At 47.1% G+C, this 27,274-nt stretch overlaps 1 protein-coding gene across 2 annotated transcripts in view; it reads left to right on the plus strand.

Moving 5' to 3' along the window:
• The window catches only part of slc9a7 (solute carrier family 9 member 7), a 158,985-nt gene that overhangs the window by 103,059 nt on the left and 28,652 nt on the right, over nt 1–27,274 (plus strand). Inside the window, exons 6-14 of one of the 2 annotated variants that reach the window (XM_038817802.1) lie at nt 1,144–1,249; nt 3,946–4,087; nt 6,614–6,719; nt 9,158–9,246; nt 12,070–12,183; nt 13,369–13,480; nt 13,837–13,990; nt 17,441–17,500; nt 25,207–25,270. In XM_038817802.1, the coding sequence (XP_038673730.1) occupies nt 1,144–1,249; nt 3,946–4,087; nt 6,614–6,719; nt 9,158–9,246; nt 12,070–12,183; nt 13,369–13,480; nt 13,837–13,990; nt 17,441–17,500; nt 25,207–25,270 (947 nt within the window). The remainder of the gene's footprint in view (nt 1–1,143; nt 1,250–3,945; nt 4,088–6,613; nt 6,720–9,157; nt 9,247–12,069; nt 12,184–13,368; nt 13,481–13,836; nt 13,991–17,440; nt 17,501–25,206; nt 25,271–27,274) is intronic. The other variant, XM_038817803.1, reaches the window with a different exon arrangement.

Consider the following 27,274-nt stretch of genomic DNA (forward strand, 5'->3'; position numbering starts at 1 on the left):
GAAGGCATGCTGACTCTGCTTGATCATATTGTGTATTTCTAAATGCTCTGCTATTACATCCTTTCTGATGGACTCTAACAATTTCCTGATGACAGATGTTATCGAGTTTCCTTGCTCTTTCTTGGATAATATCCTAGTGAACAGTCCATTTACTTTAAGAGCCTGATAGCATTGGAAAAGCTGATTTCCCGCTAAGTTTCTTGGGCTGCTTAAATTTTAGAAATACGAAAACTTAGATCCTTGATCGGTTTGATGTGGACAGAGATAATCAAATTCACCTTGTAACAGTCACACACAAGCAAAATGTTGCAGATGCAGGAAATCTCAGAGTCAGCATCTTCCAGATTTGCTAGGTGTTTCAGGCATGTTCTGTTTTTGTTTCATACCTTGGAACGGAGCCCATAACTGGGGTTCAATAGCTGAGATACAAACCCTTCCACCCGGGTTGTACTTTCTTCCAACCTCTTCCATCGACAGGAGATACAGAAGCCTGAGAACAAATACTAACAGGTTCAAAAACAGCTTCTTCCCCACTGTTACCAGACTCCTGAAATACCCTCCTTATGGACTGATTTGATCTCTTCACACGTCTTCTTTACTGAGTAGTGCCGCACTCCATGATCATAATGAATGGCAGAGCAGGCCTGAAGGGCCGAATGGCCTCCTCCTGCTTCTGTTTTCTATGTCTGTCTCTCTCTACTCACACCCCATTTAAAATTGGATTGTTTAGCAAGTCCTGTCTTTCCTCTTTTGCTGCATTTAATTCCAAATGCTACGTGCCTGCCCATTCTACCAGTCGGTCGACTGTCGTCTTGAAGTCTTTCAATTATCATCCTCGGTGCTTACGGCGCTTCCAGGTTTCATGCTATCTGCAAATTTATGAATTCTGCGAGCGTTTGGGACATATTGTGCATTAGAATATGGATAGTACATGTTTAGATGAGTTGAAGGTAATGGAGTCTGCAAGCTAAGGAACTGTTCAGGAGAAGACCAGAGTATTTGACTCTGGAGGTAATAAAAGCAAAGAAAATATCTCTCCAGAGTTAGTCTCTGAAATCATTATTGCTCTTTTTTTTCCTAGCCTTCAAAACCTTTTGTGAGTTGAAAGGTTCTTCACTGACACATTGTTGTCTGTTTTCACAGTGACGGTACTTGCCATATTCAATGAGCTTCAAGTAGATGTTGACGTTTACGCACTACTGTTTGGAGAGAGTGTGTTGAATGACGCTGTGGCCATTGTGCTGTCATCGTAAGTGCAAGTGTTGATTCTAATTTTTAAAAAGCAATTGTTTCACATGTTCTCCAAGATGATTCACACAAGGGGCGATGGCCATTTGCGTGAATTACTGGCAGAATGTCGCTACCCGTAGTAATTGCAAATTGTGGGCCGAGTGTTGGTACCCACAATAAGAAGGGAACTTGTGTGTAGATGCAGAGGCTGTGGGATGGGTGTTAAATTAATATTTTGTCTTCTTGTTTGATAGAGGAAAGGGATGGTGCAGATGTAGTAGTCCAGGAGGAACCCTGTGACGTATTGCACGGGCTAATCATAAAGAGAGAGGAAGTACTCGAAGGGTTGGAATCCTTGAAAGTTGATAAGTCGCCAGCGCCAGATGGAATGTTTCTGAGCCTGCTGAAGGATGTCAGAGAGAAGATAGCAAATGCTCCCAGGGTGATTTTCCAATCCTCACTAGATACAGGGATGTACCGGAGGACTGGAGAAATGCAAACATAATTCCAATGTTTAAAAAAGGATGAAAGAAAACGCCAAATAATTAATAGGCCAGTTAGTCTTATTTCAGTGCTGGGCAAATTAGTAGAAATCCTGAGAGATAGGATTAACTGTCACGTAGCAAGGTATGGAATAGTACGGTTAGTCAGCATGAATTTGTTAAAGGAAGGTAGGGCTTCATAAATTTGATTAAATTCTTTGAGGAAGTGATGAGAAGACTTAATGTTACTACAATGCGGTAGCACTGTGGTTAGCATTGTTGCTTCAGAGCGGCAGGGTCCCAGGTTCGATTCCCACATGGGGCACTCTGTGCTGAGTCTGCATGCTCTCCCTGTGTCTGCGTGGGTTTCCTCCGGGAGGTGCTCTTGTTTCCTCCCACAAGTCCCAAAAGACATGCTTGTTAGGTGAATTGGACATTCCGAATTCTCCCTTGGTGTACCCGAACAGGTGCCAGAATGTGGCGACTAGGGGATTTTCACGGTAACTTCAGTGCAGTGTTAATATAAGCCTACTTGTGACAATAATAAAGATGATTATTATTATTATAAAGGTAGTGCAAGTGGATATTATGTACATGAAAAATGAAATGAAAAAATGAAAATCGCTTATTGTCACGAGTAGGCTTCAATGAAGGTACTGTGAAAAGCCCCTAGTCGCCACATTCCGGCGCCTGTTCAGGGAGGCTGGTACGGTACATGGATTTTAGCAAGGCATTTGTCAAAGTCCCACATTGCAGATTGGTCAAAAAAGTAGAAGCGGAGTAATATGACTAATTGGATAAAAAGTTGACTGAGTAACTGGAAACAAAGGCGTTCTGGTCAATGGATGAAATTTGTTTCAAGTGGTGTTCCACAGGGTTCGGCTGATTGTGTTATATATTAATAATTTGGATATTAATGTTGAGGGGTGGGGAGGATTGGGAAATTTGCAGACAACACATATTGGTCGAGTAGTGGATAGTGTAGAGAGGGTGGCTATAATCTCCAAAACGATTGGTGGAGTTAGCGGGAAAGTGGCAGATTGAGGTCATGCATTGAATGAGGTCCAACGTTATAAAGAATAACAATTAATGGGAATATACTAAGAGGGTAGATGAAGTGAGAGATCTTGGCGTACAAGTACATAGGTCCCCAAAGGCAGCAGTTCAAGTAGACAAGGTTGTAAAGAAGGCTTATGGAATGCTCTCCTTCATTGGCAGAGGTATAGAATGTAAAAGAAAGGATATAATGTTGGAATTGTATAAAACACTGGTGCAGCTACAATTGGAATATTGTTTGCAGTTCTGGTCACCACATTACAGGAAGTACATAATTGCTCTGGAGAGAGTGCAGAGGAGGTTTACAAGAATATTGCCAGGGCTAGAAAAGTGTAGCTACGAGGAGAGATTGGATAGGTTGGATTATTTTCCTTAGAACAAAGAAGGCTGAGGGGCGACTTAATTGAGGTGTACAAAATTGTGAGGGGAAGAGATAGAATGGACAGGGTAGAACTGTTCGCTTTGGTGGAGAATTCTAGAACCAGGGGACATAGATTCAAGATAAGTGGCGGAAGGTGTAGAGGGGCCATGAGGGAGAACTTTTTTACACAGAGGGTAGTGGGAGTCTGGGATTCGTTGCCCGAATTGGTGGTGGAGGCCATAATTACCTGGACCTGCATTTTTAAAGTGCTGTAAGATACAGGGCTATGGGCCGGGTGCAAGAAGGTGGGATTAGAAAGGGCACCGGGTATCCTCGGGCTGGCATGGAGAAGATGGGCCGAATGGCCTCCTTCTGTGCTGGCATTTTTCTGTGGTTCCATGGAGTGCCAGCACGCATGGTAACGGTGAATTAGGGGCAGCGTCGATACTCATGGTAAGGGTGCACTGTGGTCAGAGTGTTGGTACATATGGTAAAAGTGAACTGTCGGCAGAGTGGTACGTATGGTAAGGGTGAACTGTGGGCAGAGTGGTACGTATGGTAAGGGTGGGCAGAGTGGTGCGTATGGTAATGGTGCACCTTGGGCAGAGTGTCGGTACCCATGGTAATAACAAATTGGGGGTGAGTGTTGGCACCCATGGTAATGGTGAATTGTCAGTATCTGTAGTAAAATAACTGTCTTCAGGACAGGGGTGGGTGGGGAAAACAATAAACTGTTCTTAAGTTACTTCACTTTCCTCATCGAAGGCGTGTCTATGGGTGTGAAATAAAGTATATTTGTGTTTTGCTTCCACAAAGGTCAATCGTTGCTTACCAGCCGGCTGGCGAGAACAGCCACACCTTCGACGCAGCTGCTTTCTTCAAGTGTGTGGGTGTCTTCCTTGGAATATTCAGTGGCTCGTTTGCGATGGGGGCAGTAACTGGAGTGCTCACTGCTCTGATATCCTTTTACCACCAAAGGGAGGAATTCCGCGTCATATCGTACGTGGTGCTTGCCGAGCCGTTTTTGACAGTGGAGTAATGAAAGAACTCGCTTTCCTTTCCTCCGGATGTTCGGAGAATCGTACAGCCAATGAAACCCGCTGTGAAGTTGAGACAAATTCACCCAATTTGCCCTTAGAAGGCCCACTCAGACAGCACATAGATAGTTAACCTGATGGTAAATTTTTGGTGGTAGTTGGGAGATGAATGTTGAGCAGGACATCAGGAAGATTCCATTGCTCTTCTCCAGATAGTGCCCCTGGGATCGTTCCAACAGTAAGGGCAGCCGTTTGAAATATGACACCTCCTGCAGCTCAGCACCCCCTCGGTTATGCACTGACGTCTCAATAGTGGGACATCTGGAGTGGGACTTGAACCAAAAGGCTGCTCTATTTTTGAGATGGGAGTGCTACCCACTGAGCTGAGCTTAGCACCTGTAATTGCTTCACTAGAAGAATCCTCTCCTGTGGCATTGGCACACAGCAAAAGACGCCGAGTTTGCTGAGGCATGCGTGCCTCATTAATTGTAATATACATTACAATTTAGAAGGGGGCAACGTCAATGGCTGGGGCACCGGGTCGACTGCCAGGACCAGTCTGGCTGGTCTTTCACTGCACAAAAACAGCAGTTCAGCGATACGGCTCCCAGCTGACACGCTATTACAGGTTTATTTTAAGTATTGATGAAGGCCAGCTCCTCTGAGACACGTTTATAGAAACAGATTTTCTGGAAAATTACTAGCCAGCATTTGTGCAGTTTTATTAATATGTCAGTGGGAGTGAAGAGGGAGAGAGAGAGAGGCGTTGATTGGATCACCATCTTCCAAGTGGTGGAGATGATTTATGTATTTTTGTCCAGTTCTTAGCACAAACGATATTACCCACCTGCTGCACGGTTATTGGTCGCCAAGGCACGATGCAAAATTTAATTCAGTAAGTCGGGTGATTAATCAAAACTCAATTGGTTCTCTAATGCCACCTGGCAGCCTTACCCAGTCTGTGCCACCCTACACGGTTAACAACACAGTAAATCATTGGTGATCACATGCTTTGGCTGGAGAATAATGTACTCCATGTGTTCATCCTGTGGAAGGCCCCTTTCAATAATGGTTCAATACAGGCGACTCCCTCATGGAGACCTGATGTTGTGAAAGGGCACTCGCATGCTCAGCTCTGATGCCTCTTTTATCCTTACTGGTTAAGTAAGCAGTCAGTGTTCTTCCTGTCAGCACACTGTGGAAGAATGGCTACTAATCAGCTATTGGGTGTGCTCAGAACTATAGCCCTGCAGAAGGCAGTGTCCCTGGGAGCAGGTGAAAGGACAATGAGGATTGGTCGAATCACATTGACAATGTACGCAGTTGACCCCGTCTCTCACACCAATAGCTTCACATGATTATAAACAGACTTTAATTCCACCCGCCCATTCTGCATTTTGTCTTCTACATATAATGAGCGATTTGCCTTGGCCACACCTGTCACACCCGAAGGTGTCACGTGTTAAAACTGTCGGTCATGCTTGTATCTGATGGGATAGTCATCACACTATAGAAGGAGGCCATTCAGCCCACCAAGTCCAGACTACCACCCTTTTAGGCAGCCACTTCCTGGCCATTACCACTCTCTCTATATAGAAGAAAAGGTTCTTCCTCACATAATTCCCTGTATTTCTTGCCTTGAACCTGACAATCTGTGTCCCCTGATCCTTAGTTCAAACATATTCATAAAACAACAATATCGTTTTAATATGAAAAAGAGATAGAAAGAAAGCTAGTTATTTTTCTTTATTTTTTTCATGGCAAGGCCCTCCCCTAATAACCCTTTATCTGAGTGGCCTGCCACACCATTTCAGAGTTGTGAGTCAGCGCATTGCTGCGGGTCTGGAGTCGCGTGTAGGCCAGACCGGGTAAGGATGGCAGATTTCCTTCCCTAAAGGACATGAGTGAACCAGATGGGTTTTTATCGCAATCGGCGATGTTTTCATGGTCACCATTGCAGAGACTAGTTTCCAATTCCAGATTATGAATTGAACTCGAGTTCCACCATTTGCCGTGGTAGGATTTGAACCCTTGTCGCCAGAGCCTCTGGATTACCAGCCCAGTGCCACCGTCTGCCCTTTGTGTGGTGATTCCCGTTCATCTTGAGAAGTTGGACTCCTGATGGAAAGAAAAGCACTCCTGAGCAATATTAAATAGCCTCTAGTTGGCCTCAGTACCTTGCATGCCATTTTCTCTTGGAACATGCCCTTCCTGGGGACTGTTTATGTCACCATCTCAACAGGACAGGTATGTAAGACACACGCACCAAACAACGTAACTCTGGATCTCAAAGACTCCTGAACAATGCCACTGAAGATTAGCTAGTCCCCATTTGTCAAGGGGGACCTGCACTTTCTCCAGTAAGGCTGCTCTGGTTATTGTTGGATGGGATTCTGATGGGTTTGAGCTCTGATCTTAAGCTATTGCCTTAACTACTGCTCTCCCACGTCACCAAATTCACCAAGCTCCATTGCTTCCCTCTCCTGGAGACGGCACTGTTCTTCTTGATGTCCTGGAGCACCTTCCTCCTGGCGGAAGCGTGTGGCTTCACCGGTGAGTTGGTATAACCAAGTACGAGTTAAGGGGCTCAGCAGGGGAGTTTGAGAAAAGCTGGGGGATGTTTGTGACCGTGTTTGAGGAGCTGTTCGTGGGGGGGGGGGGGGGGGGGGGGGGGTAAAAAGGGAGAAAAACCTGTACAAACTGTATAGTTGATTGTTGGGAAGAATGTTTCCCGGGGTGTTTATTTGCTGTCACCTACTTTGATACAAGTTTGAATAAAATGCATTGTTTTTTTTACTAAAGTGAGCTTAACCGTAACAGTAGAGCTAGGCTGTTCAGGGTGATGTCGGGCAACATTTCTTTACACAAAGGGTATTGGAGATGAAAGTTCTCCTCCTCCAAAGGCTTATTGATGGGACCAAATGAAAATTCCGAAGCTGTGACTGATCGATTTTTGTCAGACAAGGAGATTGAACCAAGGCAAGCATAAAGATATAACGTGGCACTTAGCCCTGAATGACGGGGTAGGATTGAGGGGCTGAATGGGCTCCCCTCTGTTCCTGTAACACAGCACTGAATTGTCCCATCTGTCTCCATCGGGGCTGGCTGCTATGTAAAATGTAGACCATGATATGCTGGTGGAATGGGGGGGGCTGCTGTTAAATAGGATGAGGTCAAAACATAACACTGGGGCTAAACCGAGGAAGATATACAATACCACATCCTGTGCAGTAACTAATCTGAGAATTCCATGTCTGAGAACCCGGGACAAATTTACGCTTCAAGACAAAGGTCTTAAAAGAACAAGAAGTTTGATCGAAGCTTCACCTCCATAACGTTGTTGGTGATGGCACTGCAAACTACATCAACTTTAATCTTCTTTTTAAAGTAATATGCGCTGGAGGAAATGGGGCGTGTCTATGTGTGTGCGGCCCTGCGCTATGCTTCAAGGGAATTTGTTTCCCAGAGCAGCCTGCCTCCAGTGCTTTGTATCTAGTTGGAATTCACTTGCAGTCTGACAGAAAAGTAGCACCGCTTCAGGGAGGGACTGGCTGCTCCTTTGTAAGGTGGCAACAGTGAAGTAATCCATGGCACAACACTCGATCAAGACGTTGCTGCAGTGGGGGTGGGGTTTTGGTAATTGTATCCGCTTTCCTTCCTTACAAGAAGAAAGACTAAAAAGCCTTTCATTATTGGAACATGATTGCAAGGCGAGGTGATTTGATGGATGGTGTGGAATACTTTAATGGAAGGGTGACTTCACTCTCTGCAACCTGAGTGGTTCTGTTTAACAAGCTGGAGAGGGTTTGAATAGCCACTAAAGTGAGAAGCTGGTGATCTATTACTTGCATCAATTGCTGTCTCAGACCCCAGAGGCTGCTCATCTGTAACCTGATGGATAAAGCAAATCTGCTGTTTATATTATCTGCAGTAGACCGGGCGGGTTGGTGAGATTTAAGCTGAATTTGGGCTTGCGATTTATGCTCTTTCTAACGTTACCCTAGAGTTCCTTTGATATTGTTTGATAGATTCTTGATTAGGGAGTACAATATTATTTTGGGGGGGGGGGGGGGGGGGGGGGGGGTGAGGGGGCTGCTGGGCAGGAATGTTGACTTTAAAGTTATGCTGAAAACTTTTTATTAATTCATTCACGGGATACAAACGGCTGGCTAGGCCAGCAGTTATTGTCCATCACTTGTTGTCCTTGAGAAGGTGATGGTGAGCCACCACCGTGAACCGCTGCAGTCCATGTGATGTAGGTACATACACAGCGCTGTTAGGGAGAAGTTCCAGGATTTCGACCCGGTGACGGTGAAGGTTCCAAGTCCGGATGATGTGTCACTTGGAGAGGAATTTCCCGGGGGTGATGGGGTTCCCAGGTGTCTATCGCCTTTGTTCTCCCAAGTATTGGAGGTCATGGGTTTGGAAGGTGCTGTCGAAAGAGCCGTGGTGAGTTGCTGCAGTGCATCTTGTAAGTGCTACAACTGCTGCCACCTTGCATCGGCGGTGGAGGGATTGAATGTTTGTGGAAGTGGGAGCAATTGAGCGGGGCTGTTCTGTTCTGGATGGTGTCGAGCTTCTTGAGTATTGTTGGAGCTGCACTCATCAAGGCAAGTGGAGAGCATTCCATCACACACCTGACCTGTGTCCTGTAGGATGTGGACAGGCTCTGGGGAGTCGGGAGGTTTAGTTACTCACTGCCAGATTTCCAACATTTGACTTGTTCTTGTAGTCACAGTATTTATATAGCTGGTCCAGTTCAACGTATGGCCAATGTTAATCTCCAGGATGTTGATATTGAGGGAGTTTGGTGATGATAATGCTGTTGGACATCAAGAGGAGATGGTTGGACTCTCTCCCCCTCTCTCTCTTGTTGGAGATTCTCACAGCCTAGCACTTGTGTGGGACAAATGTCACTTGCCACTTGTCTGAAATGAAAAGCAGTTTGCCTAGCGTTCCTATTTTAACTAGCCTTGTGTTTCTGTGTTCAGGTGTGGTTGCAGTCCTCTTTTGTGGAATCACACAGGCTCATTATACCTACAACAACCTGTCACCGGAGTCCAGAGACAGAACAAAGCAGGTATGGAAGAACATTGTTGTTGGTCCTCAATTTGATTGTGTGCGTGTGTGCGTGCGTGTGTGTGTAACATCAGCCAGTCCTGGTTGGGAAGGCCACAGCTGGATGATAGTGTGAACCATTGCCTGAACTAGGGAAGATGCAACTGGACAGAATTCCAAAGCCATATTTGCTAACACCCCAAACGACAACTTTCATTTATATGACGCCTTTCATATGACATCAGAAAAGGATCTAAGGAGTCTATCAAACTGATACTGAGCCTCATGAGGAGATACTGGGACAGGTGACCAAAAGCTTGATCAATGACGGCGGTTTTTAATAGTGTCTTGAAGGAGGAGAGAGGTTTTGTGAGAGAACTCCAGAGTTTGGGCTGCAGAGGGTGTGACCGCTGAGGTTGGGGCAGTTGCAGAAGAGGCCAGAATTGGCAGAGTGCGCTGATCTTGGCGGGAAACGATTGGATGAGGATTGGCTGTAATGTCTGTGGCTGGACAGCTTTTCAACTGTGGACTCTGGTTAATGACAAATGGAAAGTTGCTGCAAGGCAAAAGGAATCCATGGAACTGTAACCCAATGGGAAAATGACACCAGGGAGAGAGCGAGAAATGGAGGGCAGGAAGTTGGAGAGAGGTGGGTTTGCGAAGCGATTACGGTCGACTGGGCCTGTAGTTCACCAGAATTTAGAAGAATGAGAGAATTGACGCATTATTCTGACGCCATTGGACAGACTGAATGCTGGGATGTTATTTCCTCTGGGTGGGGGGTCTAGAACGAGGGGAGTCTCAAGATATGGAATGGGCCATTGAGGAATGAGATTAGGAGAAACACCTTCACTCGGGGTGAGTAATTCTCTACCACAGGAGGCTGCGGAGGCTAAGTCACTGAATATACTTAAGAAGGAAATAGATAGATAAACTCTGAAGGTGACAAGGGGTATCGCGAGAGTGCAGGACCATGGCTTTGAGATAGAGGATTAGCCATAGCAACATAAAAAACATAGAAAAAATAGGAGCAGGAGGAGGCCATTTGGTCCCTTGAAGCTCGTTGCTCCATTCATGCTACATCTAACTGCTTCTCTAAACCATATACTGATTTGGACTCATGATCATAATGAAAGGTGGAGAAGGCTCGAAGGGCCTATTACTCCTATTTTCTATGTTTCTATGTTTGGAGCAGGGATGACTTTACAAATGAATGACCTTCAGTGTGATTTTTGCTGCTGATCTGGTTTTTTCCCCTCCACTCCCTCACCCCGCTGCACATGAACCATACCCCTGAATTTACTGCTAGCGTCGGACCAGGGGCATGGACTGTCATCGTGTTTTAGAAGATAATCTCCAAGCAGCTGGTGGCAGTCATTTTGCTTCCAAAGGGAAGTCTCCTACTCATGATTTCTGTTATATTTATATAACCATTTAAAACATAGAACAGTACAGCACAGAACAGGCCCTTCGGCCCTCAATGTTGTGCCGAGCCATGATCACCCTACTCAAACCCACGTATCCACCCTATACCCGTAACCCAACAACCCCCCCTTAACCTTACTTTTATTAGGACACTACGGGCAATTTAGCATGGCCAATCCACCTAACCCGCACATCTTTGGACTGTGGGAGGAAACCGGAGCACCCGGAGGAAACCCACGCACACAGGGGGAGGACGTGCAGACTCCACACAGACAGTGACCCAGCCGGGAATCGAACCTGGGACCCTGGAGCTGTGAAGCATTTATGCTAACCACCATGCTACCCTGCTGCCCCTAACGTGGCTTTGAAAATCCTGGAACTGAATGGGAGTCGAAACGTGCAGGAAAGGAGAAATGGAGAGGAGAGAAAGATTTAGCAGTCTTTATTGCTCACCCTAATTGTCCTTCAGAAGGTGGTGGTGAGCCGCCCGCTGCCTTTGAACCACTGTCGGCCCTGAGGTGCGGGTAGACCTATGGTGCTTTGGTAGTGCATGGGTACAACTGAGTGGCTTGCTGGGCCATTTTCAGAGGGTAGTTAAGAGTCAAGCACATGGTTGTGGGACGAGAGTCACCATGTAGGCCAGACCGGGGTACGGATGACAGACTTCCTCCCTGGAGCGCATTAGTGAATCAGATGGATTATTATGAAAATCCGGTAGTTTCATGATCATTATTAATGAGGCGAGCTTTTTTATTCCAGATTTATTAATAGATTGAATTTAATATCCCCTGGAATGCCATGGTGGGATTTGAACTCCTGTCTTCTGGAGCATTGGGCTCGACCTCCTGGATTGCTCGTCTGTAACACCACCGCCATTCTACTGTCCACATAAGTATGCATACAGTAGCTGTGATGTGGAGATGCTGGCGTTGGTCTGGGGTGAGCACAGTAAGAAGTCTTACAACACCAGGTTAAAGTCCAACAGCTTTGTTTCAAACACTAGCTTTCGGAGTACTGCTCCTTCCTCTGGTGAATCATCAGTGCTCCGAAAGCTCGTGCTTGAAACAAACATGTTGGACTTTAACCTGGTGTTGTAAGACTTCTTACTGTACAGTAGTGGTGTCATTGAATTTATCCTCCAGTGCCAGTGGTACACTGCCAGCCGTCTGTGGGGACTGACTCTCCACTGCCAGTGGTACACTGCTGGGTGGTTAACTCTCTTCCACTGCGGGTAGCCTGGGGAGACTTGAGTCTCCGCCAGGTTGTGGCAAGGCCCATTTGTTTGCTTTCTCTCTTTCACTTTTACGCTGGGCTGTGAGCTGAATGCTCGAGGTCTTTTGTCTCACGGTGCGTTTCTAAGTTCACAAACTGAAATGCGTTCCCGTGCACTGCACACTAACGTGACAATCTTCTTTTGCAGTTGTTCGAAGTTCTGAATTTCCTGGCCGAAAACTTCATTTTTTCCTACATGGGTTTGGCATTATTCACGTTTCAGAATCACGTCTTCAACCCCATCTTCATCCTGGGGGCCTTTGTATCCTTTACTCAAAATTCCTGCAATTTTTGTAAAGCACGTTCGTTGTTATGCAATTAAGATTTGCTGCCTATTAGTTAAACAGGGATGCAGACTTTCACTTTTTATTTTAAAGGGTAATTTACTCTTAAGTACCTTTTTTAGATGGAATTTATGGAAGTCTTTTCTGAAAATGAATATTTAAGCCACGGCTAGATAAGCATATGAGGGAGAAGTGAACAGAGGACAATGCTGGTATTGTGAGATGGGGAAGGAAGCTCACGTGGAACATAAACACCAGCATGGATTCTATGGGCTGAACAATCTATGTAAAAACAGCCAACTAACAAAATTGGTGAAATGTTTACATTTGAAATGTACAGTTTTGGACAAAGTGACTTCATTATATCGGGCTTTGAATTCCGGGGAAATAAATGCAGGTGTTTTCCCTTTATTTTCCCGCAAGAGCTTTTTCCCTCTCTTGGTCTCCTAGCAACAGCTAAAGTGACGAGTTAAGGCCCAGGTCTAAAGTTAACCGCTACCCCAGAGTTATGCACAGGGACCATGGGGAATCTGTTGCCGTTATATGGTGTTTCGGGCACGTCGCCTTGTACACGGGAACATCCTGCATCTACCTGTTAGTCCTGTCAGAATTTTATAGGTTTCTATGAGATCCCTCCTCATTCGTCTAAACTCTAGCGAATATAATTCTCTGTTGATTATTCTTTTTGTCTTTTATGTACGTACTGTATGCGTTTCCTTGGCTGCAGAAAAATACTTTTCGCTGTACTTCGGTACATGTGACAATAAATCCAATCAAATAATCCTAATCGACTCAATCTCTCCTCGTACATCAGCCCCACCAGCCCAAGAATCAGTCTGGCAAACCTCCCTCCGTAGTAAGAGCACCCTTCTTCAGATAAGGAGACCAAAACCGCACACAATGTTCCAGGTGTGGCCTCACCAAGGCCCTGTATAATCGCAGCAAAACATCCCTGCTCCTGTACTCAAATACTCTCGCTATGAAGGTCAACATACCATTTGCCACCTTTACCGCCTGCTGCACCTGCATGCTTATCTTCGGCGACTTGTGTACAAGGACACCCAGGACTCGGTGCATGTTCCCCCCCGTTCAATCTATAGCCATTCAGATGATAATCTGCTTTTGATAGCCGTGCAAGCTCCTTAACAGGCCGTGCCCATCAGATTGCTATCTTGCTGGGGCGAGCTGCCAACATTTACCCCTTGTCTTTTTTCCTGAACTTGGCCAGAAAGCACAAGATTGGCTGGAACTTCCAACACATGATGATGATTGCAGGTACAGAGTCGCGTGTCAGCTAGACTGGGTAAGGGCAGCAGCTATTAATGAGAACAGCATTTCATTAACCAGTTGAAAATCGGTGACGGGGTTTGACTCCTGTTTTCCGAGCATTAGTCAGGGCTATGGATTACTAGTCCAGTAACATTAACCACCATTCTACTGTCCCCATATATATGGTCAACTCTCTGGAGCGAGACTTGAACCCACAGCGCCCTGTGACCCACTGAGCCGGGCCTGACAATGGAGCGGTTTCTCAATTTAGCCTCTGCTCACCCAGGTTACTGACGAGCTTGACAGTGACTGGCTATTTGAACGTTGAATACCTCAGTGCGTGACCCTTGTTCTTCCCACAGGTTTGAGAGGAGCCATGGCCTTTGCTCTTGCCATCCGAGACACTGCCACCTACGCCAGGCAAATGATGTTCACCACCACCCTGCTTATTGTCTTTTTCACGGTCTGGGTCTTCGGCGGAGGCACCACACCTACGTTGTCATGGTTACGGATCAGGTCAGCATCTAACTCCATTTCAAGTGGCTACTGTGAACGGTTTATTTCTTTTTGTTTGTTTATTGAGAAAGACTTTTCTCTTTGATTTTTATTTTGGCGTGGGCCGCTGCACTTTTGCCCCACAGGCTGTTCACTCAGCCAGGAGATCGCCTGTTGGTGCTGCTGAATTGGCTGATCTTCCTCTCCATGAAGGGCGCACATCACGCCGCCACTTCCCCCTAGAATCCTGCTGAGACCTGGGAGCTGAGAGTCTCAAAGCCCAGAAATGAGCAGTTTGGTTAGTTGTGCTGGTTCTCTATCCAATTGTCCCCATTCCTCTGTCCTTTTCCCATGAGCCCTGCAGGGATCGCCTTTTCAAAATTGCAGACCCAATTCCATTTTCAAAGTCACATTGAATCTGCGCCCGGCGCTCCAGATCTTGACACGTGTGGTATCTACGTTGAGCTTGACCCATGGTGAATCGCAAGTGCCAAAAATTTCAGCTGCCGTGTGGTCAATAATGGCTTATTCTTGCCAGAGAAATCTTTGGGCGCAACTTCTGGACTGAACAGCAGATGGCGGTAAGAGCTCAAACAATTCTGTCAGAAACTACCGTTCATCCGCCCAGTTCCATTTCAGTGAAGATGTAAATTCAGCCCTTGCTGCCCGATCACTTTTGTCTGCTTGTGTTTCGGGAGTCGTTGGGGGGGGGGGGGGGGAGTCCCTGTTTTTATAGATTGCAGATTACAAATTCGACTCTCTATCCCAGTCTGGGTACAAGTGGCAATTTTTTTTCAGCTTTTTTTTTTGCATGTTGGGTGAACTGGTTTTCTTGAAATGTAACCGGAAACAGAAGAAAATGAGATGCTGGAATCTGAAACAAACACAAAAACAGGAAATGCTGGGCAAACCCAGCAGGTCTGGCAGCATCTGTGGAGAGGGAAGCCAAGTTAACGTTTCGAGTTTTCAGAGCTAAAGGGAGCTAAATGTTGCTCTGATTTGACCTTTTCACATCCTTTAATAGGCCCTTCTACCTCCAAGGTCACCCAATTAGGTTGTCTCCTAACCACATCACTTCCCACTTGTCTCCTAACCACTTCACTTCAGGCCCTTTTGACCTTTAGAGACACCTCTACTTGCGCGAGGGGCCATTTGCTCTGCTTTTGGCTCCTCAATAAGAGGGGATTTGGTAACTGACTCTTGAGTAAAGAAAGAAAACTGGGTCTGTTTTTTCCCTTCGATTGGCGTGATGTTTGCAACATGTGTTCACTGGGTGTAACTTTACCCAAAAGATGAAGAATGTGACAATGGATCATCCACAAAACAGAAGTATCTCATTCATGCATTTAGTCATTCTTGCTGAAGATGGCATGAACAACCTGTTTTATATTGTGACGGTTTTCAGAAGTGGTTTTGCAAACAACCCAGTTTCCTGAGTTCTGAATTCACCCTGTTTCCGTGCAGGAGCCGATCCGTAAAAACAATTTCCAATCATGTTGGGGCGGCACAGTGGTTAGCACGCGGCCTCACGGAGCCAGGGACCCAGGTCGATTCCGACCTTGGGTGACTGTGACATTCTCCCAGTGTCTGCGTGGGTTTCCTCCGGGTGCTCCAGTTTCCTCCCACAGTCCAAAGATGTGCAGGTCAGGTGGATTGGCCATGATAAATTGCCCCTTAGTGTTCAACGGATAGGTGGGATTGGGGGGACAGGACGGGGACGTGGGCCTGGGTGGGGTCCTCTTTTGGAGGATCGGTGCAGACTTGATGGGCCAAATGGCCTCCTTCTGCAATGTAGGGGTTCCGCATCCACAAACTCTTCACAAGAGGGTCATCAAACAAAATTTTACATTGACCCACATGAGTTATTAGGACAGGTAATCAACAAAATTGGTTTTTAGAAATGCCTTGGGAGGAGAGAAGGGGCGAGGGAGAGAGAGAGAGGGAGAGAGAGCACAGAGGGAGAGAGAGCGCGCGAGGTGGAGAGGAAAGGAGAGAGTGTGTGGGAGGGGGAGAGGAAAGGAGAGAGAGCGTGCGAGAGGGGGAGAAGAGAGAGAGAGCATGCAAGAGGTGGAGAGGAGAGAGAGCGCGCGAAAGGTGGAGAGGAGAGAGAGAGAGAGCGCGAGCGAGAGGAGGCAGAGAGAACGCGCGAGAGGAGAGGGAGAGAACGTGCGCGAGGAGAGGGAGCGCGTGAGAGATTTACAGCTGAAGGCATGGAAGCCATTGTCTGATTTGTTCAGCTTTAATGGGTGTGCAAGGCAGTTGTCCTTGAAGGTGGCACGTGGGATACTTGCCTTTATTAGCCACGGCATAGAATCTAAGAGCAGAGTGGTTATAATGGAGCTGTATAAAACCCTGGTTGGGCCGCAGCTGGGAGTACTGTGTTCAGTTCTGGTCACTACAGTATGGGAAGGATGGGATTGCACTGGGAAAGGTGCAGAGGAAATTCACCATGATGTGCCTGGGCTGGAGTGTTCTATGAAGTGAGGCTGGGGTTGTTTTCCTTCGAGCAGAGAAGGTTGAGGGGGACCTGATTGAGGTGTACAAAATTATGAGGGATGGGAAGTAACCGTACCCATTAGTAAAAGGATCATTAACCAGGGGCATCGATTTTAGGGTAAGGGGCAGGGGATTTGAGGACTTTATTTTTACCCAGAAGGTGGTGGGAATCTGGAACTCGCTGACTCTAAGGGTGGTAGAGGCAGGAACCCTCACAACTTCCCGTACCAGCCTCCCCGGACAAGCGTCGGAATGTGACGACTAGGGGCTTTTCACAGTAACTTCATTGAAGCCTACTCGTGACAATAAGCGATTTTCATTTCTAGGGGCTGGTTTAGCTCACCAGGCTAAATCGCTGGCTTTTAAAGCAGGCCAGCAGCACGGTTCGATTCCCGTACCAACCTCCCCGGACAGGCGCCGGAATGTGGCGACTAGGGGCTTTTCACAGTAACTTCATTGAAGCCTACTCGTGACAATGAGCGATTTTCATTTTCATTTCATTTCAACTTTTAAGAAGCATTTTGAGGAGCTGTTGAAACTCCATGGCATACCAGGCTACCAACCAAGTGCTGGAACATGGGATTAAAATAGATAGGTGCTTGATGGCCGATGCAGACACGGTGGGCCAAAAGGCTGTGCTGTAAAACTCACGGCTGTGACTGGGCGAAACGCAGATGTGCTGAGGCCCACGGTGCTGGGGCTCCACAAAACACTGCATTGGAGCAGCTAATCGCCAAGGAAGGAATTGCCAGCCCATGTGGGACATGAAAAGCAGCTGCCCCATTTTTTTGTGTGTATAGAGATAGTTGATCTGCAGGGAGTTAGCATTTTATACACAGCCCCACGGCTCACAACTGCCCTTATCGTTTATGAAGCAGCTGCTGTAAGCCGGTTGCTCGGGGCAGCGAGGTAGGTGTTTGCAGAGTTGTGCCGAAGTAATTCTGACATTCCGTTCTTGTGCCATACCGCCTTCAGAGTTGGTGACCAAGTTCCGTCGACCGAGGATCTGGCCGGTGACCGCTGGAGCTACTTCAGGTGACGCACAAGCTGGCTTCAGTGTGCCTGTTAAATTAACCCCCCTTCCCCACAAGATTTCTCTAATCCAGATTTGGGCTTTTCCTTGCACTTCTGGCTTTTCCGAATGCCTGTTTTTCTCTCTTTTTATATAAAAGATGTAAAATATAATCCAATATCTGTACTTTTCTGGGCCTGTGTGGGAGCAGGCCCTTTGCCATTCTACTCTCAGCTGGTGCAAGACTTTCTCACCGCTGCGCCTCAGTCTTTGTCCTGTGTGTCAACATGCTGTGCTGACTTTCTCTTTGTCTTCGCTTTCCTTGCGAGTGGCTTCGATTTCCAAACGGTGAGGCCTGTTGGTTGGCATATTGGGTTGTTTCTTCCTGAAAGAGAGAGAGAGAGAGAGCGGCACCGGGAACTCAATCGGGGCGAGAGTCCGAATCACTCCTCAAATGTCAACCGTGGGTGTCGGGGGAAATCTTCTTCTATCGTCTTTTCATCAACATCATCATCCTCAATCGGCATTTCTCTGCATCATTGAAGAAGCACGGGAGGCAGCAACAAAAAAAAACCAAAATAGTGTTTCACTGGCAAAATCTGTGCTTCATCCAAAACTGCTGGTTTCAATTCTGAACCGTTCAATTTTCTTCTGTCCTATTTTCTCTTCTCCTCCTCTGTCTGTCACACACCACACACCCCACACACACACTTGGGGTGGGATTCCCCGTTGCACCGGCAGCTCACCCACGCCCGGGGATTTCCCGACGCCGCAGGGCTGCCCACGATGGGAAACCCCATTGGCCGGCTGGCGGGATGGAGAATCCCCGCCCCCGATTTCTCCTCTGCAGGCAGAGAATCGTGTTAATACTCTGATATGATTCTACACGTGTTGACCCACAGAAAGAAGAGTGATGGAAGGGGAGGGGAGAGAAAGATCAATGTTAAACCTGGTCAGTTCATTATCCAACAATTCACGTGTCCACTGCACCAATCGGCAGCAGGAACAAGATTCTGCGCAGGCTTGACCAGGTGGAAGCTGAGAGGACCTATCCATGAGGGGCTGTTTAGCTCACAGGGCTAATCGCTGGCTTTGAAAGCAGACCAAAGCAAGCCAGCAGCACGGTTCGATTCCCGTAACAGCCTCCCCGAACAGGCGCCGGAATGTGGCGACTAGGGGCTTTTCACAGTAACTTCATTTGAAGTCTACTCGTGACAATAAGCGATTTTCATTTTCATTCATGGGGGAATCATGAACAAGGGGCACAGTTTCCGAATAGGGAGAATTGAAGACCAAGGTGAGGAGAAATTTCTCCTCGGAGAGGGTTGTTGGTGTTTGGAACTCTCTTCAACGTAGAACCGTGGAGGTTGGGTCATTGAGTGTAGTCTTGAGTTCGACAGATTTTTGATACCGTAAGGAAGTGAAGGGGAAGGTCAGAATCAAATCACCGTGATCTTACTGAATGGTGAGCAAATTCGAAGAGTCGTACAGTTTACTCCTGCTCCTATTTTTTATGATTTTACAACCCAAGTAAACCTACTTTCCACTCTAATTTGAGAAGCACTGAAATAATTTGTAGCACACTAATACTAGGCTGGCTGAGATACATTTGGCACCGTAGATACCATCTTTCCTCCTTTGCTGTTAACATCACTTGGCGGGCAGCACAGTGGCGCAGTGGGCTAGCCCTGCAGCCTCACGGCGCCGAGGTCCCAGGTTCAATCCCGGCTCTGGGTCACTGTCCGTGTGGAGTTTGCACATTCTCCCCTTGGCTGTGTGGGTTTCGCCCCCATGACCCAAAGATGTGCAGGCTAGGTGGATTGGCCACGCTGAATTGCCCATTAATTGGAAAGAATGAATTGGGCACTCAAAATTTAAAAGAAAAAGAAAAAAAAAACATCACTTGGCTGAGTGGACAATTAAGTGAGGCTGCACCACTGTCTGGAGTGTCTGAGACTTTCCATCAGGATTATTGACATACAGTTCTGCCCCGGAGAAGACCTGCAGGTCTAATCAGTGGGAGGTAGAGGCTTTTCTGACCTATGCAGCAAGTATTGTGGCTTGTCTTCTGAAAGTTGCCTTGAGAAATGTGGGTGGTGAGGGAGCGGGTGCCATGAGTTTCTGCAGTCCCTGTGGTAATGGTTCTTCAATGCTGGAGTTGGCCTTTCTGGCCTATATTCATCCACCTGTTTGCTGTCGCATCCTTGAGACTCCCTCAGTGCTGCACTGGAGTGGCAACCTCATTTTTTTTTGTACTCGAGGCCTGGAGCGAGACTTGAACCACAGACCTTGTGACTCAGAGGAGAGAGTGCTGCCCACTCGACCACAGCTGACATTTCAGGTTCGGCAATATAAATGGTCTTACAGGGATCTAGGCGGGATAATAGGGTAGACAACTGGACTTTCCCCTCTGGGACCTTGGCTCAAACCCACTCTTGATTGATGGGATAACATTGTTCCCTGTCAGCAAGAAAGAGAGTTGGGACCTCTCACTGGAAGTCCTAACAGCTGTCAATTGACAGCCCTTAATTTGGCAGTGTCACCCAGATCAGCCTATGGGTAAGTGGTATGGGCAAAATTGTAATGCTGGTGCAGTAGGGAGTGCTGCCATAGAATTGCTGCAGTTCAGAAGGAGGCCATTCGGCCCATCGTGTCTGCGCCAACCCTCTGCAAGAGTACCCAATCTAGGCCCACTCTCCCGGTCTATCCCTGTAACCCCACCTAACCTGTACATCCTGGACACTAAGGGGCAATTTATCACGGCCAATCCACTTAAGCTGCACATCTTTGGACTGTGAGAGGAAACCCACGCAGAGACGGGGAGAACGTGCAAGCTCCACAAGACAGGGACCCAAGGCTAGAATTGAACCTGGGTCCCTGGCGCTGTGAGGCAGCAGTGACTGTACTGTCCCGGAGGTGAAAGATGTGAACAAATGGCTGCCTGAAGTGGATAATCTTCCTGCGTTCCAGCACCAACGTCCCTTCATCCCCCAGTAACCGTAAAAGCTGAAGCAATGAAAATGAGCAACGTTAATTTGGGCCTCCGGTTCAAGAGTGTGAGCGAGGTTTGAACAATGCCATGTTAGCAGAAGAGCCACCACGCTGGCATTGTTCCAGTGGCTTGTTCCCGGCACATTTCCACTGTTGGAAAGCATGACCTGGAAGGGAGGCTACTGTTACCCATCAGCTTGCATTAGGCTATTTGTAACACTGTACCTGTATTTAGGTGAAACCAAGTGTCTCTTGACCTGCTCAGCTTCAACACAGCTAGTGGATAATGTAACGCTGATGCCTGCTGAAACCCTGCACTGCTTTCTCAGTTCTCTAATTAATTTTTCGAACGTGAATCAATCCCCTGAATTATTGGCGCAATTGGCATTTGTTTTGATTTTTTTTAGTTGCATTTGCATCAGTGGAGAAGCTAAATCAGGCGGTCATTTCCTGGCGATTGTATAAAGAGTTCCTTTGGGATCGAGGCGCGTGCATGAGTGATTCAATGACAAAGAGCTGTCGATGTCAAAAGTGGGTGCATCATGTAAAGAATTGCACCGAAACTCCCTCTGCTGGAGCTGGGGAAGGACACTAGTCGACCAACAGCGACAGTATTCAGAAAGTTTCTATCAGTCTTTAATGCTGCATTCTTTGAAACAACCAGGGAAGTGGCATGTGTGTCAGGGAGCATTGTGTTAAAATAGTGCTTCCTTTTATTTTGATAAAAATTTAATGAGGTCCTCAGGAGTGCTCAGGGCCCGGAACTAGGAGAGTATGAAGAGTGAGTCGTGAGCTTTCATTGCCGGAGTTCTTTCCATTCTGAGACCAACAGCGTCACGCTCGCACTTCCTACAGACCACCACTATTTCCCAAAATGCAACATTCTGCAGCCAACCTTTTTTTTAAAAAAAAAAATTTTTTTTTTTTTAAATCCTGCTTTCTTTGCCATCTTGGTCGAGGGAATGGAGCTGGTTAGGGTCAGTGCAGACTCGATGGACTGAATGGTCTCCTGCACTGTTGGAATTCTATGATTCTATACTATCTTCAGCACGGTAGGGCAGTTTCAGCATGGCAGCACAGTGGTTAGCACTGTGACTTCACAGAGCCAGGGTCCCAGGTTCGATTCCCTGTTGGATCACTGTCTGTGCGGAGTCTGCACATTCTCCCCGTGTCTGCGTGGGTTTCCTCCGGGTGCTCCGGTTTCCTCCCACAGTCCAAAGATGTGCAGGTTAAGTGGATTGACCATGATACATTGCTTCGTGTCCAAAAAGATTAGGAGGGGTTATTGGGTTACGGAGATAGGGTGGAAATGAGGGCTTAAATGGGTCGGTGCAGACTCGATGGGCTGAATGGCCTCTTTCTGCACTGTATGTTCACAACCTGGGGCCGTTAACATAAGATAAACACCAGCAAATGGAATTGGGCACTCGGTCGAAGCTTCTTTACCGAGGAGGTGGTCAGAATCTGGGACGCTTGGCCACATGGAGTAGTCAGAGTTCCATTTAAATGGATCAACGGTGACACAGTGGCATTGTCACTGGACTATAATCCCAGGATAATGCTCTGGGGACCCGGGTTCAAATCCTGCCAGGGCAGATGGTGAAATTTGAATTCAGTAAAAATCTGGACCATGACAGGGCGCCGTTTAGCACTGGATTCCACAAATGTGGACCAGGTGTGACGGCACCTCAGGGACGGGGTCCCGCAGGCTTCTAGCGACTCCCCCGGGTGGTCGGGGACAGGGCAGGGTAGTAATACCCTGGGACTCTCCCCTTCCCGGGTGGCATTGCCCAGCTGGCAGTGCCAAGGTACCTGGGGCCTGGGTCAGCCTTGCCCATTAAAGGGGAGGGGGGGTTCCTGGCAGGGGGAGGGAGCCTGAAAGGGGGGGGGGGATGCAGAGTTTGGGGTTGCTGGCCAAAATGGCCCCCCGATCTGCGAGGAGCCAACCAAAGTGTGTCATCTGAGGGGTGAAGTGCCCCGAGGCACAAAAGGCCGGCAGTGCCGGTGATTAGTGGAATCTCCCCTGTAGGGGCCAAAATTCGACGTGGGAGCGGCCTGTTCACGCCATCGTAAAACGCGACAGCATTTGTGACAGCGTGGACACTCTGCCCCCATTTCGGAGAATCCCGCCCATGGGGAGTGCACAGGAAAGTGTTGTTACACATAATCGTATGAATTGGGAGCAGAAGTAGGCCACTCGGCCCATCGAGCCTGCACCGTCAATCAGTTAGATCATGGCAGGCCTGGCGGTAACTTCAACCCGCATTCCTGCCTAACCCTCATAACCTTTTGCCCCCGTATTAATCAAGAGCCTCTCTAGCTCTGCCTTAAAAATATTTGAAAACTCTTCTCCCATCGCCTTTTAAGGAAGAGTTCCAAAGTTTCTCGACCCTCTGAGAGAAATAGATTCTCCTCATCTCTGTCTAGAGTGACTCCTTATTTTTAAACAGTGACCCCCCCCCCCCCCTGTTCAAGATTTAACCACAAGAGGAAACATCCTCTCCACATCCACTCTGTCAAAGCTCGTCAGGGTCTTAAAGGTTTCCATCAAGTTGCCTCTTCTCACCTCCAGTGGATACAAACCTAACCTGTCCAAGCTTTCCTCGTAAGACAGCCTGCCCATTCCGAGAATTAGCCCAGTAAACCTTCTGTGGACTGCTTCTAGAACATTTGCATCTTTCCTTAAATAAGGAGACCTATACTGTACACAGTATTCCAGATGTGGTGTCAACAGTGCCCTGTACAACGGAAGCATAACCTCCCTACTTCTGTAATTGTAATGATATGTATAGTACAAGTGTAGTAAAGGGGTAACAACAGAAACTGTGTAACTCAACACTAGATGGCGTTACTAAGCTATTGTATATAAAGCAGCATCTCTAGGAATTCTGGGAGAAGATGAGAAGCTGAGGAGACAGAAAACTGAGGGAGATTTCATTGTAGAATCATAGCACGAGGTCAAGTTATTGTGTAGTGTAATAGAGAGAATATTGATTACTGTACTACAGATTCAGTATTATTAGTTTATTATCTTTTACTTAGTAAAGTTTGAGACCCTAATCAAGTTTAGTAGTGTAAAATAAATTTGTTTTAATTTAAACTTATTTTTATATTCTTTGTCAACACTACATATCTGGCTATCATGGAGGAAAAGACAAGGAATGTAACAGTAATAAATTCCCCGTACAAGAAACCACAACATTCCGCTATCTTTCCTAATTACTTGCGGCAGAATTGAGGCGGAGTATCAACTATGATCATAATGTAGAGGCGGCGCAGGCTGGAGAGGACATACGGTTACCTCCTGCTCCTATCGTGCTCTTATCTGAAAGAGGGTGCCTCTGATAGTGCAGCACTACCTCAGTACAGCAACAGAGAGTTTGCCGAGATTTTGTGTTCAAGTGTTTGGGATGAGACCATGAACTTTGTGACTCTGGAAGCGAGAGTGGTGCAAACCTGATTAGCGTGGGGAATGCTGCCGTATTGATTCCTGCGGATTGCATGATCTTTTAAAACGCACCATTTCCCTCTTCGCAAACTCACTGGTAAGTTGGGGTCCTCTTGCACTGAAGTGAGGTTTCCTTGTACTGGAAATGTGGTCTTGGCCTTGATAACTCTTTAGACAGGACTTTCCGGACCCGCCAGTGGCAGGCATTAACCCGGGCAGCGTGGGAAAATTTGGAAAGCGGTCAAAGGTCAATTGACTGGGATTTTCCAGCCCTCTCGTGGTTGAACCAACCAATGGATATTCAGCGGTCCAGCCCAAAGTCAATTGATTTTTTGGCAGCACCGGATGACCCCAGCATCGGGCAGGACGGGAAAGTACCGCCCAATCGACTGTGGCCAAATTTTCCCGTAACGGTGTCACGACTGTAAAATCCCAACCTTTTATCTTATTCCTCCCTGAAAGCTATTCCAGGTTACAGAGAAATTAAGGAGTAGTTATAATGCATCACATTTGTCCAAAGGACCACCAGAGATCCAAGGGGCTGCCTAATTGCAGACGGCGGGAAATTGGGAGATGTTCGGAAGGGAGCTGCATGTGCTTCTGTTTGTGCCTTGCTTTGCGTGTCTGAGCCTGATGAAAAGAAACCACCTTGCCACTATCCCTACTTGGATAGTGTTAACCCTGTGCTTGGCAGTGAACTCCAGTCTGACCTCCGACCATGCAGTGTGACATCCATACACAAACTAAATGATCTGCGCGGGGGGGGGGGGGGGGGGGGGGGGGGGGGGGGGGCTTCAAAAGATAAGTATTGGTCAGTTCATAGAGAAGCTAAATTAACATCTCCTTAATCTTAACTGATATCTGGGGGACTGTGTCAGCAACCCGCAGAATGTTCAAAATTGAGAACCACTTTCTAAAAAGATGCCGCTGCTTACTGTGGGCGACAGAAACTTTCCCTGCAGCCCACCCCGGTCCAACATTATTTTGCTTCTCTGCTATTTGTTTGACATTGGGGTTTCAAGTTTCCAGGCGTGGCACCCAGATGTGAGCGGCCATGTCGTTAGTCCCCTTCACACTTTACCCATCGAACTGTCTCACCTCCAAAAGAGACATTTTGTGGCCTGCCTTGTTGAAACCTGTCACCCGTCAGACACGTTTTAAAAGTGGAGACTGGATGTTTCAGTCCCTGTCCAGCGATCAGAGAGTTGGAGATATTGCAAACCCGCCCTCGATTCTATTTACCGTTTGCCTCCTTACTTATTTTGTCCCCCGTTCCCCCTCTCATTTCAGAGTCGGCGTTGATCCGGATCAGGATCCAGCTCCCAACACGGACACTTTCCAAGTGATGCAAGGCGTAAGTAATCCAGGAGCGATAACGGTACCTTCCTATTGGGCTTCCATTTTAGGAGTCTTATCTCTCTTAACCTCATAATATACTTGCACGGAATTTCTTTTTTTTTTCAAAAATGCATTAGCGAGATCACGTCGTCTTCTGTGATGGAAGCAGAGTAGATTACCATGAGTTGAAATGTTGCTTTGTATTTACGGTTATTTCTTTGATGTTTTACTGGTGTTCCATTTTAACATTCAAATATACAAATTAGGAGCAAGAATGGGCCTTTCGGCCCCTTGAGCCTGCTCCACCATGTCATGGCTGATGTCTTTGTTGCCTCGACTCCACATTCTGCCAAACCCTAATAACCTATTGACTCCCTTGTTAGTCGTGGATTGTTAACTTTCTTTCAATTCCCAGCAATTCACAGATTTGTTACAGCAGGAGAAGGCCATTCATCCCATCGTGGCCTGCACTGTCTCTCCGAATGAGCAATTCACCTCATGCCACTCCTTCTCCCCGTAACCCTGCACGTGCTTCCTTTTCAGATAACAGCCTGATTTGCTTGTGAATGCGTTGTGTGAACCCGCCTCCGCCACACTCGCGGGCAGGGCGTCCCAGACTCGCTGCATGAAAATCCTTTTCTCATTGTCGCTTTTCCTTCTTTCGACAATTATTTTAAATCTCTGCCCTGTCTTTCTCGATCCTTTCCACAGTTTCTCCCAACCTCCTCTGTCCAGACCTCACGTGATTTGAATACCTCCATCAGATCTCCTCCTCCTCAGGAGATCTGTCCTCGAAGGAAAGCAGTGCAAACCTCTTCAATCTATCTTCATGTACTCATCCCTAGAACCATTCTCGTGAATCTTTCCTGCACTCTCTCCAATCCCTTCACATCCTTCCAAATGTGTGCCCCCCCCCCCCTCCTCGCCCACAACAACTGGATACAATACTCCAGCTGAGGCTGTACTCGTGCCTTATGCAAGTTTAACATAACCTCCTTGCTCTTGTAGTCCAGGATACTGTATGCTTTATTAACCACTCTCTCAACCTGTCCTGCCACCTTCATTCAATGATTTAAACACCCCAGTCCCTCTGCACATCCCCTTTAGAATTGTATCCTTTATTTTATATTGTCTCTCCCACGTTCTTCCTACCAAAATGATTCAATTCAACGTGTCAAACTTGACCTGCCACTTGTCCACCATTCCACCAACTTGCCCATGTCCTTTTGAAGTTCTGCACCATCCTCCTCCCCGTTCACAATGCTTCAAAGTTTCATTTCATTCGCAAACTTTAAAATTGCGCCCTGGATACCAAGGTCGGGGCACCCTGGATACCAAGGTCGGGGGTCATTAATATATATCAAGACAAGCAAGGGTCCCATCACTGACTCCTGGGGAACTCCACTATAAACCTTCTTCCAGTCCGGAAAACATCCATTAACCACTACTCTCTGTTTCCTGTCACTCAGCCAATTTCATATTCATGTTGCTACTCTACCTTTTATTCCATAAGTCTGTTGTGTGACACTGTATCAAATGCCTTTTGGAATCCCATGTGCACCACATCAACGGCATTGCCCGCATCAACCCTCTCTATTGCCTCTTTGTTTAGCACAGGGCTAAGTCGCTGGCTTTGAAAGCAGACCCAGGCAGGCCAGCAACATGGTTCAATTCCCGTACCAGCCTCCCCGAACAGGCGCCGGAATGTGGCGACTTTGGGCTTTTCGCAGTAACTTCATTTGAAGCCTACTCGTGCCAATAAGCGATTTCATTTTGTCTCAAATCATTGTATCTGGACGTTTTTCCCCGCCACCAAAGTTAAACCGACTGGCCTATAGTTGCGAGGCTTATCTTTACATCCTTTTTCAATTCTCCAGTCCCCTTGGACAATTCTGAGTCTAAGGAAGACTGAAAAATTATGGTCCGTGTCTCCGCAATTTCCACTTTCAGCTCCATCAGTATCGTTAGATATATCTCATCCGGTCCCGCTGTTTTATTAACTTAAGTATAGACAGCCTAT

This window comes from Scyliorhinus canicula, chromosome 14 (genome assembly GCF_902713615.1).
Source record: "Scyliorhinus canicula chromosome 14, sScyCan1.1, whole genome shotgun sequence".
In the NCBI taxonomy this organism is placed as follows: domain Eukaryota; kingdom Metazoa; phylum Chordata; class Chondrichthyes; order Carcharhiniformes; family Scyliorhinidae; genus Scyliorhinus; species Scyliorhinus canicula.